Below are 13,955 nucleotides of genomic sequence, written 5' to 3' on the forward strand. Positions count from 1 at the left end.
AAAAAAAAAAAAGGATTTCTGTTTTTTTCTGAAATAAAAGCAATGTGGTAAACTATTACTATTTGTGTGACTTGTGTAGCTGTGTACAATTCTTTTCTTGTTTTTTTCTGAACTATTTATTTTGTAACCAACAAAAAGCAAATAAGACAGAATTAAACCTCAGATGTTGTTGTGGTGTATCGCTGTAAATGATGCATCCAAGACTGTTCAGTGGATTCAGTGCTCTCTTTCATTTGGTGGTGCTTGAGAGTTGTTTTTTTATTAAATAGATAGACTATTATTTGATTTAAAGGAAATATAGAGAAATGTGGGACTCGTTTTCTTTTTTATTGTCTGATTTAGAAATGACTTGTTGTACAGTATCCATTTAATGTCCCTGTATACTCCAATAAAATTCTGTGCAAGTTTTATTTGGCCTTTTTTTTCACTTGCCTGTAGACATTCATTACAGAAAAGCTTTTTAGCTTTTTAAACAGAAATAACAGGAAAAAAAAAATGATGTAAACTTTTAAGCCACAAGGGGGCATATCTGCCATTTTAATAGTCGATGCGATCGATTCTGTACAATTTAATATGAAGCATTTTCCTTCTAACACGCTCAACCCATACAGTCTCTAAATAACTGAATGTGTAAATGAACTAATTCCTCTCTTATTTCACTGAAACATGGGGTCATTGTACTGAACACTGATTAGACGAATATTTTAGAACTTGTTTTTGTATTGTACTTTCAGTAAAGATTAATGTTCACAGTCTACACAAACTCCACTACACAACCAGTTGTGATGAAAGCTCATGCTGAGTCCAGGATCATGTCTTTGTCAGGTTTATCCTGTACTAACAGTAAAGAACCCGCTTCTCTTCATGCTTGAGATATTCTTTTATGTTTCCAGCATATGGAAGACACCTTTATCCAGAGTGACTCACATTCATCTCATTTGTACAACTGAGCAGTTGAGGGTTAAGGGACTCAAGGGCCCAGCAGTGGTGGTTCTGGGATTGTAAACTTACAGCCTTCTGATCAGTAGCACAATGTCTTCCCTCATTTTTGTGTTTTTATGCTCATAAACAGCTCAATAACTGTGTGATTAAATTTGTATGATGTTTCACTACAAAACTAAACTCTTTGCTCTGCATCCAAATGACCAGACATCTGAACACCAGCACAGAGTCACAACACCTGTTCAACACCGGAGGGCAGAAGCTTTACACCTCAGAGGTCCATCTGCAAGTGAGTTCTGAGCCCCGAAAAGCAGTACAATGATCCACTAATCATTTGGAAGTGAAAAAAATGATGAATGTGATATGGTTAATTCCCATGAGTGTCAACCCCAGGTCTTTACAAATCTACACATAACTACGAGGCACTAACCATGATAATTAGACATGATCCGATATAAAATACAGGAAACTCAGAAGTTAAAGACTTAGCCATTACTCACTGTGGTGTAAGACAATGATTTTTACCTTTCACTGACACTATCCAAGTGTAAGAAAAAGCTTTCCCGAGGCTCTGACAGACCTTCTAACAGAAGTTGTTTTATACAAGACTTACTGTCCATCCATTTATACACACATTGTATGAACCAGCAGCTGACCTGTGCACTCTGTGAGTGGAGGCTGGATTCTAACCTGCTTTAGCTGAGTGATAAAATGTAAAGCTGGGAGAGTGCAGTGACCTTTGAGCTCGTTTGTAAGAGTGATGATGTGTACAGTGTGTGTTTCCTGCACGGAGAACACTGTGTGATATTTTACTTCCTTTACTTTCCACACGAGCATCAGATTTGTTTAACCATGTTCCCAGTCTCAGCCATAAGATTTTAAAGACCTCCAAAATGTGAAAAAGTTGAATTTTAAAATATATTATTAATTCATTCATTCATTTTCTTTCCACTTCTCCTGGTGGGGGTCATGGTGGCAGCAGGCTGAGGATAGTCCAGACCAGAAACATATTGTCCAGCTCCTCCTGGAGGATCCCAGATGCTCCCAGGCCAGTTGTGAGATATAATCTCTCCAGCAGGTTTTGGGTCTGCCATGAAATGTGCCTGATATACTGTAACTCCTGCAGGATCCTACCAGGGTTGTTTTTGTAAATCGCTCACTCTGGCTCCTCTGAGTTTGAGCAGAGGTTCTGCTCTGAAGTTCTCCTGATTTGCTGTGCTGCTCTTCCTGCCACAGAGAGCAACCCTGAGGAGGAGCCTCAACTCTGCCCCCTGTAGTCAACAACTTCTTCTTTCCCTCATTCACTACCACAGAGAAAACATAATAATAATAATAATAATAATAATAATAATAATAATAATAATAATAATAATAATAATAATAATAATATAAAATTCAAATTTTATTTGTCACCTACACAATGACACACAGTACAAAATGCAGTGAAATACTTTTGTAGAAATGTCCATAAAATAAAATAAAATAAAATAAAATAAAATGCAATAAGCTGTGCAAAATAGAATAATGGGCAATGAAATAAAGTGGATTGACTTGAGTAGTGGAAAATAATTATATGACATATTATATATATATATATATAATATGACACAGTGGTTGTAAAAATGCAGCAAATGAAAATGATCCAGTGACAGAAAAGTCCAGTGGGTAAAGTTACTGCCTGAGAGGTTCAGAGTTCTGTGGTCAGTATTTCATTGTCCATAAAAGTTTCCTGTGTACTAAATATTCCCTCCCTTAAAATTCAATTCAATTCAGTTTTATTTGTTTAGCACTTTTAATAATGGACATCGAAGCAGCTTTACAGGATTCTAAAAATTAAGAATTAAAAAGTTCTAAATCTCAAGGTTTCTTCCTCATATCATCACAGGGAGTTTTTCCTTGCCACCATCGCCGCAAGCTAACTCACTGGGGATAAAATAATAACTTTAATTTAAACTTTATACATTATTTTTCCTTCTCTGTTTCTATACTTTTGTGAAGCTGCTTTGAGACAATGTCCATTTTTAAAAGCGCGATACAAACAATTAAATTAAATTAAATTAAATTAAATTAAATTAAATTAAATTAAATTAAATTAAATTAAATTAAATTAAATTAAATTAAATTAAATTAAATTAAATTAAATTAAAATGTATATATTTATCCCTAAAGAGCAAGTCAGAAGAAACAGTGGCAGGAAAAATTCCCATAAATGATATGGGGGGAAAAAACCTTGAGAAGAAGCAGACTCCAAAGGGAAGCCGTCCTCATCTGGGTGACATCAGAGAGTGTGATTATAAATCATTTGGCTTGTTTAACTCTACACTGTACAGTCAAGTGCAACTGCGTAACCAGGAGCTTATACCTGTGAGCATCAGCATAATTTCTGAATTCATTATAGAATCAACATAAATTCCTTTCTGCTGAAGACATCAAATATTCAGTAATGGAGTCTTGAGCGCAAAACCCAGCGAGGCAGCAGCAGTTCAAAGCATCCATGGTTTCTACATGTTCCTGTCCACAGCAATCTCATGTACAGTATCTCCAGGTTGTTCATGAGGACACAGGACCGTCCTCAGAGTCCTCTAAGTGATGAGACTTAAACTGAGATATAATCCTCTATATACACTTCTATATACAGCTTATTTCGTTTTAATGCCTCAGCCCCTGTGTGGGGGAGATAATATTCTCAGGCTGTCTGTCTATCATTGCAACTTGCAGATGAACTGAGTAGATTGTGGAATTGATCCAAACAGGGCCAAGGTCACTGTAAGGTCAAATGTTTCGGATATATTTAAAATGAATCATTTATATCCTGAATTTATACATTTTCCTAAGCTGCTTTTTGACAACGTCCACTGTTAGAAGTGCTATACAAATAAAACCGAATTTCTTAACTTCCTGCAATACAAAGCACGAACACAAGACCACTGTTTAGGATTCGACTTAATCCATCCGTCTGTACATCCATCAGTGTGTAAATGCCTTCGTTCAAGATTCTCATTAGCGTGATATCTCAGGTTCGAGTGCTTGAATGTTCGTAGGCTAGATGTGGCATTATCATTGTAACCAGCAGATGAATAAATTAGATTAGATTTGTAGTTCTGGCATGCAAATTAACCTAAAGAAGGACTAGACTTATCTGGACCATGTGATGTTTCCAGCTCCAGTCTCCAGGTTATGTCATGAAAATACAAATGAAGAAAACTGAAAAATTTAACGAGGAACCGTGTGTGAAAAAATGCTATTTATTATTCCCTATTTAACAAAATAAATGTGTTTATAAAAAGTATAAATGTGATACACATTAATATATATATATAATGAAATAAAAACTGAACACAATAAAAGAATGCCTGAGAACTATGTTGATTCTTTAGGAATCTTTAAAAACAGTGTTATCCATCCATCCATCCACCCATCCATCCATCCTCTCTTCTTCTCCTCTCTTCATCCATCCATCTCTTCTTCTACTGGGTCTCCGGGAACCTGAAGTCTATCCCAGGAGACAAGGCAGGAGACACCACTCTCACAATAAATCAGTATCAGTAAAATGTAAAGCTTTGTAGAGCAGCGCTGTGTTAATAATCTGTTAACACTTCTGATAATCAACTCATCAAATCATAAAGAAATTGTTTAAAGTAAATATGCTACACATAAGAGTATACATTTGGCATAAAAAAAACTACCTGCACGACATTATACACAGAATTTGTGGTGTAGTGTCCAAGTAGAAAATGAAAATAAAGGAAATACAAATCAAATGACAAAAAAAACTAAATATCATCAATATAGAAAATACTTAATATCAGTCACCAAAAACAAAACTTTTTGTAAATGCATTAAAGTCAGGTTCACTACAGCACATAACATGATGATAAACATGGCAGTGAGCTGAAAGGAAAGCAGGTCTATTCACTGCCTCACTGACTGACAGACCTTTAAACAGCCTTTTTAGAGGCCTTAAAAATCCTGTATGATGGCAGCAAATACACAAACATCTCTCAACACTGAAGACTTTAATAAAAAGGTCATTAAATATATAAGCTTTTTAAATACATGATTTTATTTTATTTTTTACTTCTAAGACTATTTAAAAATACATAAAGATTGCTAGCCATGGAGTGTAAAACTAATAAAAAAGAATTAAAACCTGCTGCACTAATCAGACAAAATTTAGGCTTTAAGAGGAACAAATAAATACACAAATGCTCACTTTTAGTAAGAAGTAAAATTGCATTGTATGTAACATTAAGAAATAACAGTGTGTTGGTTGATTTCTCATAATCATGGTGATGAGCAGCAGGTTTCATGAGGACACGTCTCCACACATCACTCACGTGTTACAAGAGGTCAAGAAGGCTTGATTGATGAGTGTCCTGGTCTTGTCATTGCCTCTCTAACCTTCTGTGTCCAGGTCTCACATGTCCACATGGTTCAGCAGACTGGCACAAGTGGGCAAGTAGACGTGCTGAACGCAATCGATCTCTGAGCGACACACTGGACAGCACTGAGTGGAAGACAACATCATAATTATTACTAACATCATGCTGACCAAACAATCTGATGATTGGCTACCAAATTAAATGATCCTTTAAAGATTTTAATGACCAAAGGATGCACTGGGATGCACTGGTGTGTGTGGGAGGGGGGGATTTTAACAGTCATTAGTGAGCTCAAGCACTGAAGGAGACTTTGTGAAAAGACACAGTCTGCTTTTCAGTTTATCCCAAAGGTGTTCAGTGGGGTTGAGTCAGAGTCAGGGCTCTGTGTAGGACACACGAGTTCTTCCACTCCTTCCACACATGGTGTACACAGGGGCACTGTCATGCTGGAACAGTGCTTGAGCCTCTTAGCTCCAGTGATGAGAAAATTTAACACTACAGTACACAAAGATATTCTACACAACTTTGCCCTCTCAAATATATGGCAACATTTTGGGTGTGAAGGTCAGGTGTCCAAATACTTCTGGCCATGCAATGTATTTCTAAATCAAAGATGTATGGTAGTTTAAAATCAGTGTGATTGACAGTCAAAGACTTTAAGTCTCAATACCTTAAAACCATAGAAAGCTTGAATAACCCTGATTTATCCGGTTTCATTGTCAACCTTAAACAAGCTGATGGTCAGAAAGTTGAAGGCTGTTGACCTTCAGTCACCAGTAATCTGCGCCTCAGTACAGAAATACCTGATCCCTCACATTCAGAGCGAGGAAAAGGTAACCAGCGGTTAAGCAAACCTCATAGTGTGTGTGTGTGTGTGTGTGTACTTTTTATGTAACTTCACTGCTCACTGAGCATCTATTTACTTTACTGACTGATAAAACCTCCAGGAGTGCAGAGCAGGTCAGTTCACCACTGCAACACTCACGCTCGAGTCTGGTTCAGAATAGTGATTAAAATTATTTCTCTTTAGGTTTTGATGCAGCAGCAATAAAACATGGCATCTGGGTTAATATGTAGAGATTTATATTGTAGGTTATTTGATTATTTATTAGTTTATGACAAATCAGGAACACACCCTGAATAGGATACCAGCCTACTGCAGTGCACAGACACACACACACACACACACACAGAAAATCAGCATTATCTGAAATACGGTTAAAGTCACAGAGCTCACACTCTTTCTTCATTCTGATGTTTGATGTGAACATGAACTGAAGCTTGTATCTACACGATGTTATGTAATGCGCTGCTCTACAGGTTCAGGTACAGATTCCTAATAAATAAACAGCACAGTAATATTTGTGAAGTTGAGGAACAGCTCTCTTTGGGGCAGTGGTGGTAAGTCTCTGGATTGTTGATTGATGTTCAAGCCCCATCACCTCCGAGCTCCACTGCTGGTCAATAGAGCAAGGCCCTTAACCCTCTCTGCTCCAGCTGTATTATAGCTGCCCCTGCACTCTGACCCCAACTTCCTCAGCTGGGATATGCGAAGAAAAGAATTCCACTGGGCTGTAATGTATGTGTGGCGATAATAAAGGCTTCATGCCTTCAGTTCTTGAAGGAAATATTCAGGAAAAATTTGTTAACATGCAGCTCTGGTCATAGTTAAATAAACAAAGCATAAATACAGCTTCCTTTTTAATAAACTAGTGATTTTATTCTACCTTCAGAAAACAATGAGTGATATAATGTTAGTGTTAGTGTTAATGTACACAGCATACAGGAATTGCTGGAGTATCACATGAGCATGGGCTCTGAATAAGACAGCGTATAACATTCACAAGTTACTCACCTGAAGCTGGGCAGCACAGATCTGACAGCACACCATGTGACCACACGGACAGAAGGTTGTGTTGATTTCCCCGTCACAGCACAGAGCACAAGTCAGAGCCTCCTGCAGTCTCTGGAGTTTGTCCCGTAGCGCCCGAGTCCCCCTGCAGCCCTCACAAGAGCCTTCCTCTTCCTCTGTAGACATCTGCCTCGCTGGAGAGAGAGCCGAGGACTTGAACAGGGTGCGTCGAGCTCGGTCATACGCCTCCTTGGATGTGCGCTGGACATCGAAGATATACTTCTTCCCCACATCAACACTTTCACTGAGGAAGAGCGAGGCCAGGTGAGCCTTAAAATCACGACTGTACTGCATCATCACGGTACTGGTCACTGTGTCACACCTGAAAGCGGTCAAATAAATGCAGCTTTCACTATGTGGAGTCTTTTTTTCTGCTTAATGTGTTTACGTTTCACTGATCACAAAGCAGCTCTGATACATGAGCAAACACAGCAGTCACAAATCATCTGTATCTCTCAGTGTCCTGATAAACTCATGGCTCCATTTTTATTGCCACCATTACACCATTAAACAACAAAGCAAATCAAATATATTTTAACTCGATCTATCCGATTCAGGAAAAATCCTAATGGGATAAAACAAATTTTAAAAAATATTGTGGCAACCTTTAAATCCCTCTAAACTCCTGAAAGAGTTTCTGCTAAAAATATTTAGAAGAAACTAAAACCTTGTTAAAGTGCTGTCAAATAATGTCACCCCCCCAAAAAACAAAAAAGGTCTTACACAGCTCCGCCCCATTCTTCAACCAAGCGACCACCTAAACCACCTGCCACCTGTTGTGTAGGTCAAAGCCCCTTATGCCAGCAAACCAGCCTACCTTCTTCCCATAATGCATCCTGGTGACATCTCTTCCCCAAATAAGCGAATCACACATATATCCATATGTCTCCATGATAGAAAAGAATGTAAAAGATGCAACATCTTCTTCCATTGCTCCATGGTCCAGTTCTGATCAGTGGTGTACAGGGGTCAACACGGGCACTCTGACCAATCCGCAGCGAGCTGTGATGTACTGTGTGTTCTGACACCTTTCTATCATAACCAGCATAACCTTTTTCACTAATTTGCACTACTGTAGCTCTTCTGCGAGAGTGGACCAGATGACCTACTCTCCACGACCTCTGTACATCAGTAATCCTTGAGCACTTATTACCCTGTCGCTGGTTAACCAGTTATTCTTTCTAGTAACTACTAAAGTGGTCCAAATCACTGCATCCTGGGAAACCCCATGAGACCTGCCTTTGTCTCAGTCGTCTAGCATTCACAGTTCAGCGTTTGTCAAAGCCATTCAGGATTCTTACACTTGCCCTGGACCGGTGGTGATTCTTACACTTGCCCTGGACTGGAGCCACTGTAATGAGATAATCAATGAATTTCATGTCACCTGTCAGTGGTTTTAATGTAATGGCTGATTGGTTTTGACTGAAAACAATCCCATTCCACTTGTCTGGTTGCAAAAAATGTCATAGATCACAAGTGGCAGCTATCAGAACACATGCAGTGAGGATATAATGTGGTATAACCTGAATATAAAATTGAGCACAACCATCAATATAACCGCAAATCAGGCAGATTTTACTGATATTTTCATTCTAGAAAGGGAAAAAAGCCGAGGGTTCTGCACAGCTAGAAAACACTCATTTCAGCACAGTGCAGGAAGTCTTGTCACCTGTAGAAGGCGTGGATCTCAGTAATGGCCCGGTAAAGTCCACTAGCAGCGTTAGTGCTGATGAATTTAAACAGGAGTATAAGGTTTTCTCCACTGTCCTTGGTGATGGTCACATACACATGCTTCCCAGACTGTGTTGCCATCTGAATGGCTGGATATATAAACCTGCAGGAATGAAAAGTCATCTAATCAACAGACACAATTATATTAAGGGTAAAACTTTAACATTACACTGTTCATCTCTTTTTAGAAGAAGAAGAAGCTTTGGAAGTCACAGCATGAGAGATTGGGGTTAGAGCACAGGGTCAGCCATGACCTCTGCCACCCCTGAGAGAGTTCAGGGCAATGCTCAGGGGCCTAGGAATAGCAGCTTGACATTGCTGGGGCTTGAACCCTGACCTTCTGACCAACAACCCAGACCTGTAACCACTTGAGTTACCACTGCCCCCCTCTTCCTCCAGCTTTACTAGATTTACCTGTTAACAGGTGTGAAGTCCTGCTTGCAGATAAACAGCCCCTCAGGTCCCACCCCGATGCCCACGTCATGCCCCTCAGCATCCCGTGCCCAGTGCCACTCCACGCCGTAGTTCTCCAGAGAGGACACTAACTGCAGGGCTTGATAAACTGCTGAAGCCTGACTCATGCCACGGATCTCTTTGTGCCTCGCAACGATGCTGACAAAACAGAAGGTTATATTCAATAATCACAGCAAAAGCACGTAAAAAGACATAGTACTCAAACTCAAACAGTCTTCCCTTCCTGCACTAAATCTGAATGAACCTGCCATTTAACCTGAGAACTGATTGAATAATTGAGTAATGGTGTGGCTTGTTGGACCGGAGCTTTACCTGTTCATGGTGTGCAGGTCTGATTCCTGTCCACAGATCTGTGTATAGAAATACTTGGCTGTGTTCTGATTGTAATCGCCGAATTCTGCCTGGGACAAAAGGGCACAGAGTTCCACCACCTGCTCTGAGTCCAGGCTCAGGCTTCCTCGCACAAGATCCTCCTTCACATGCAGCAGGAACAAATGCCTTTGTGGAAATAGTACATTATAAAGTCAGAATTAAACAGCAGACTAGCAAAATTTCACTGAACAGCTACAAATACACCACGGATTATTTGAATCCGTGCTTAAATTTCTGTGCTGAATGGAAAAAAAGTAATAGAAAGTCAAGTGAAATTTTATATATAAGGCACTTTTAAAGACATGACGTTAAATAACATCATACAATGTCACATTAAATAGCAAAGACTGTAGTAGTGACATACAAAATGAGGCTTGAGCATATGATCCAGAATTGCTCAACTGGTCAGCTGCTGTGTGTGTGTGTGTCCAGCCTCTGGGTATTGAGGAGTCTGATGGTTTGAGGGAAGAAATTGTTCCACAGTCTGGTTGTGAGGCCCGAATGCTTCTCTACCTTTTTCCATACTGCAGAAGGGTGAAGAGTGTGTGTGAGGGGTGTGTGTGAGGGGTGTGTGAGGTGTGTGTGTAAGGAGTGTGTGAGGTGTGTGTGTGAGGGGTGTGTGTGAGAGGGTGTGTGAGGGGTGTGTGTGAGGAGTGTGTGTGAGGGGTGTGTGTGAGGGGTGTGTGTGTGAGGGCTGTGTGTGAGGGATGTGTGTGAGGGATGTGTGTGAGGGATGTGTGTGTGAGGGCTGTGTGTGAGGGATGTGTGTGAGGGATGTGTGTGAGGGATGTGTGTGAGGGATGTGTGTGAGAGGGTGTGTGAGAGGGATGTGTGTGAGGGCTGTGTGTGTGAGGGGTGTGTGTGAGGGGTGTGTGAGGTGTGTGTGTGAGGTGTGTGTGTGAGGGCTGTGTGTGAGAGGGTGTGTGTGAGGGGTGTGTGTGAGGGGTGTGTGTGTGAGGGCTGTGTGTGAGAAGTGTGTGTGAGGGATGTGTGTGAGGGATGTGTGTAAGGGATGTGTGTGAGGGGTGTGTGTGAGGGGTGTGTGTGAGGGGTGTGTGTGAGGGATGTGTGTGAGGGCTGTGTGTGAGTGCTGTGTGTGAGGGGTGTGTGTGTGAGGGATGTGTGTGAGGGATGTGTGTGAGGGGTGTGTGTGAGGGGTGTGTGTGTGAGGGCTGTGTGTGAGGGGTGTGTGTGTGTGAGGGCTGTGTGTGAGGGGTGTGTGTGTGAGGAGTGTGTGTGAGGGCTGTGTGTGAGGGCTGTGTGTGAGGGATGTGTGTGAGGGATGTGTGTGAGGGATGTGTGTGAGAGGGTGTGTGTGAGGGCTGTGTGTGAGGGCTGTGTGTGAGGAGTGTGTGTGAGGAGTGTGTGTGAGGGATGTGTGTGAGGGCTGTGTGTGAGGGCTGTGTGTGAGGGATGTGTGTGAGGGATGTGTGTGAGTGATGTGTGTGAGGGATGTGTGTGAGGGATGTGTGTGAGGGGTGTGTGTGAGGGATGTGTGTGAGGGATGTGTGTGAGAGGGTGTGTGTGAGGGGTGTGTGTGTGAGGGCTGTGTGTGAGAGGGTGTGTGTGTGAGGAGTGTGTGTGAGGGGTGTGTGTGTGAGGGGGGGGTGTGTGAGGGGTGTGTGTGTGAGGGGTGTGTGTGAGGGGTGTGTGTGTGAGGGGTGTGTGTGTGAGGGGTGTGTGTGAGGGGTGTGTGTGAGGGGTGTGTGCGGTCATCCAAAACGCTGTTGGCTTTGTCTGTGATAGAGGAAAGAGAGACTCATCTTCAGAAAAGCTTGATCATCCTTTGAATTTGTATGAGAGCAGCAGGGGACAGGGAGAAGAAGGTAATAACAAAATCTTAGCATTCTTCTAGCAAAGGTCAATAATGTACCATGGAGCAAGAGCAGAAAGAATTTCATATACATAGATAACATTTTTTAAATCCATTCTGAGCTCAACAGGAAGCTGGTGAAGAGATGGCAAAACAGGAGTAGTATGATCCCTCTTTATGACCTCTAGTGAAGATCTAGCTGCTGTATTTTGCACAAACATCAAAGGAGATAAAGCAGTTGGGGGAAAGCCAGCATTCAGAACATTACAGAAGTTCAACAGTGTTATAACAAGAGCATAAATCACAAGTCTGTAGAGAGAATATTGTTTGGTATTCCAAATAGTCTGATTAAACGACAGAAAACAGCATTCCAACCTCAAGAAGGACTTTCCCTCGTAGCTTCCTCCACTAATACTCTCTTAGATAATCTAAATATTTATCTGCACAACAGTTATTTGCTCAAATGGTTAGAAAAAAAGCTTTAGTAAAATCAATGTATGCTGTATGAGCTAAAATACAGTACACAGTTATAAAATAAAACAGTTATAAAGTGAATGGGTAAACTGCTGGTCATCTAATCTTGAGCACTAATACTAATACTACACTGCAGTTACTCAATTATACACGATATATAATATTTCCTCACCAAATCATTAATAAATATTATTTAAACATTTAAATTTAAGCTCTTCGTGCATAAAATAAACACATTAAATAAAATAGTATTGGCAATTCCCAGCATTTAAACAGGTCTTGATCTCAACACCTCCTTTTAAATCATTCAGTGACTTCAAGGAGTTCAGGTTATTATACAGTGCATGAGCAAATCAGTAAGATATCCTGCCCTGACGTAATTACATTATTACATAAGCTAGGAAATGAGTTCCAAACCAAAACAGGAAGGAAAATACAGAAGTATCCCATGAGGGAACTTGAGGTTACATTGGGTTAGTGAGAGTGTTGCAGTGTGTGGAGTTGGTCACTATGACACTGGTCACTACTACATAATAAAACTGCTGTTCACTTACTTTACCAAACCTGCTGCTAGTACAACTCTCATTTTGCCACGCAGCTAAAGCATGCATTTGTATTTAATGATACATCTGTGTGTCGTGAGATTCAGATCCACCTCGTTTGTTCTTGCAGGATGAAATGTGGCTCAACGAAGAACTTCACACGCAGCTTCAGTCTGCACGGCGACACGGTGTCCACTTGCTGAGAGATTCGATTTCTTAGATTCAACCAAAGGCTCTCCCCTTTACTCCCGGTGAACTGCAGTCCAAAGTAGTCCACTTCAATGATCCCCAGCCTCTCACACACCTGCAACATAACACTGCCTTATATCACTGTGTGCAGCAATGTTCCTGTGGTTTTAAACACCTCACTGCACAGGTAGGGAAACTGCTGACCAGCCAGATATGTATATCCGGCAGTGTCCTGCAGTCTGCATCATGTCAGTAAGGATGATTAACACAAACTCTACACAGACTCTACTAAAAAAATCTACTTTTTTAGATCTAGCAATATCTATGTTATTTAGTGATGTTTTTGTATAATCTATATGTAATAATAAGTAATGTGCTCCTTTTTTAGATTAGATTAGATTAGATTAGATTAGATTAGATTAGATTAGATTAGATTAGAATAGATTCAACTTTACTGTCATTGTGCAGAGTACATGTACAGCACCAATGAAATGCAGTTAGCGTCCAACCAGAAGTGGCATATTTACAATAAATTACTGTAAAGATATACAGCTATGGGGGTGATGTATATCTTATGTACAGGTGTAGTAGGTGTTATAAATATGATCTATATATGTATGTACAGTCAGTGTATAGTGGTGTTAAGAATTAACATGCTAAACAAGATCTACATTTTGTTATACTAAACTCTAGCACGTTGAGCTGCAAAATCCACAATGACAAGCCACAATAATCATCTTCCAGTTACAGACACTACTCAAACTCACAGCTGGACATGTCCCTAACCAATAAAACTCATCTATCACTTCATCAAGCTCCAGCATGGAGTGTATAGAAATGCTGCCCATTGTTTTTAGTTCCTCACCTTATTGAGACAGTCCTCTCCATTCGCCCTAGGATCAACCACCACCTCCATAACCACTGAATCAGGCCGAGTGACATGACAGTACATGTTGAAGCCTCTTCTGCACTTTCCACTGCTCACTGTATAGTAGGTCTATAAAGCCCTCAGTCCCAGGCCCCGCCCCTTCTTCAACCAAGCGACCAATCACTGTCTGCGTCACTTAAGGGGCGTAAACACCAAACCCGGAAGTGTGAGCGTACGAGCGAGGACTTTTGCACCT

General features: G+C 40.7%; 1 protein-coding gene across 2 annotated transcripts; it reads right to left on the reverse strand.

Annotated features, from left to right (window-relative positions):
* Positions 1-3,141: 3,141 nt before the first annotated feature.
* mylipb (myosin regulatory light chain interacting protein b) lies at positions 3,142-13,822 on the reverse strand. Of its 2 annotated transcripts, XM_058397141.1 has the most exons (7): positions 13,697-13,822; positions 12,756-12,946; positions 9,754-9,939; positions 9,382-9,579; positions 8,906-9,070; positions 7,180-7,558; positions 3,467-5,449 (listed from the first exon to the last, which is right to left on the reverse strand). In XM_058397141.1, the coding sequence occupies exons 1-7, from the start codon at positions 13,781-13,783 to the stop codon at positions 5,360-5,362; spliced, it is 1,296 nt and encodes a 431-aa protein (XP_058253124.1). In that variant the 5' UTR covers positions 13,784-13,822; the 3' UTR covers positions 3,467-5,359. The 2 variants fall into 2 exon arrangements, with proteins under 2 accessions (XP_058253206.1, XP_058253124.1); XM_058397223.1 differs by lacking the exon at positions 8,906-9,070 and having other exon boundaries at positions 3,142-5,449.
* Between the last annotated feature and the right edge of the window lie 133 nt (positions 13,823-13,955).

This window comes from Hemibagrus wyckioides, linkage group LG01 (genome assembly GCF_019097595.1).
Source record: "Hemibagrus wyckioides isolate EC202008001 linkage group LG01, SWU_Hwy_1.0, whole genome shotgun sequence".
Lineage (NCBI taxonomy): Eukaryota > Metazoa > Chordata > Actinopteri > Siluriformes > Bagridae > Hemibagrus > Hemibagrus wyckioides.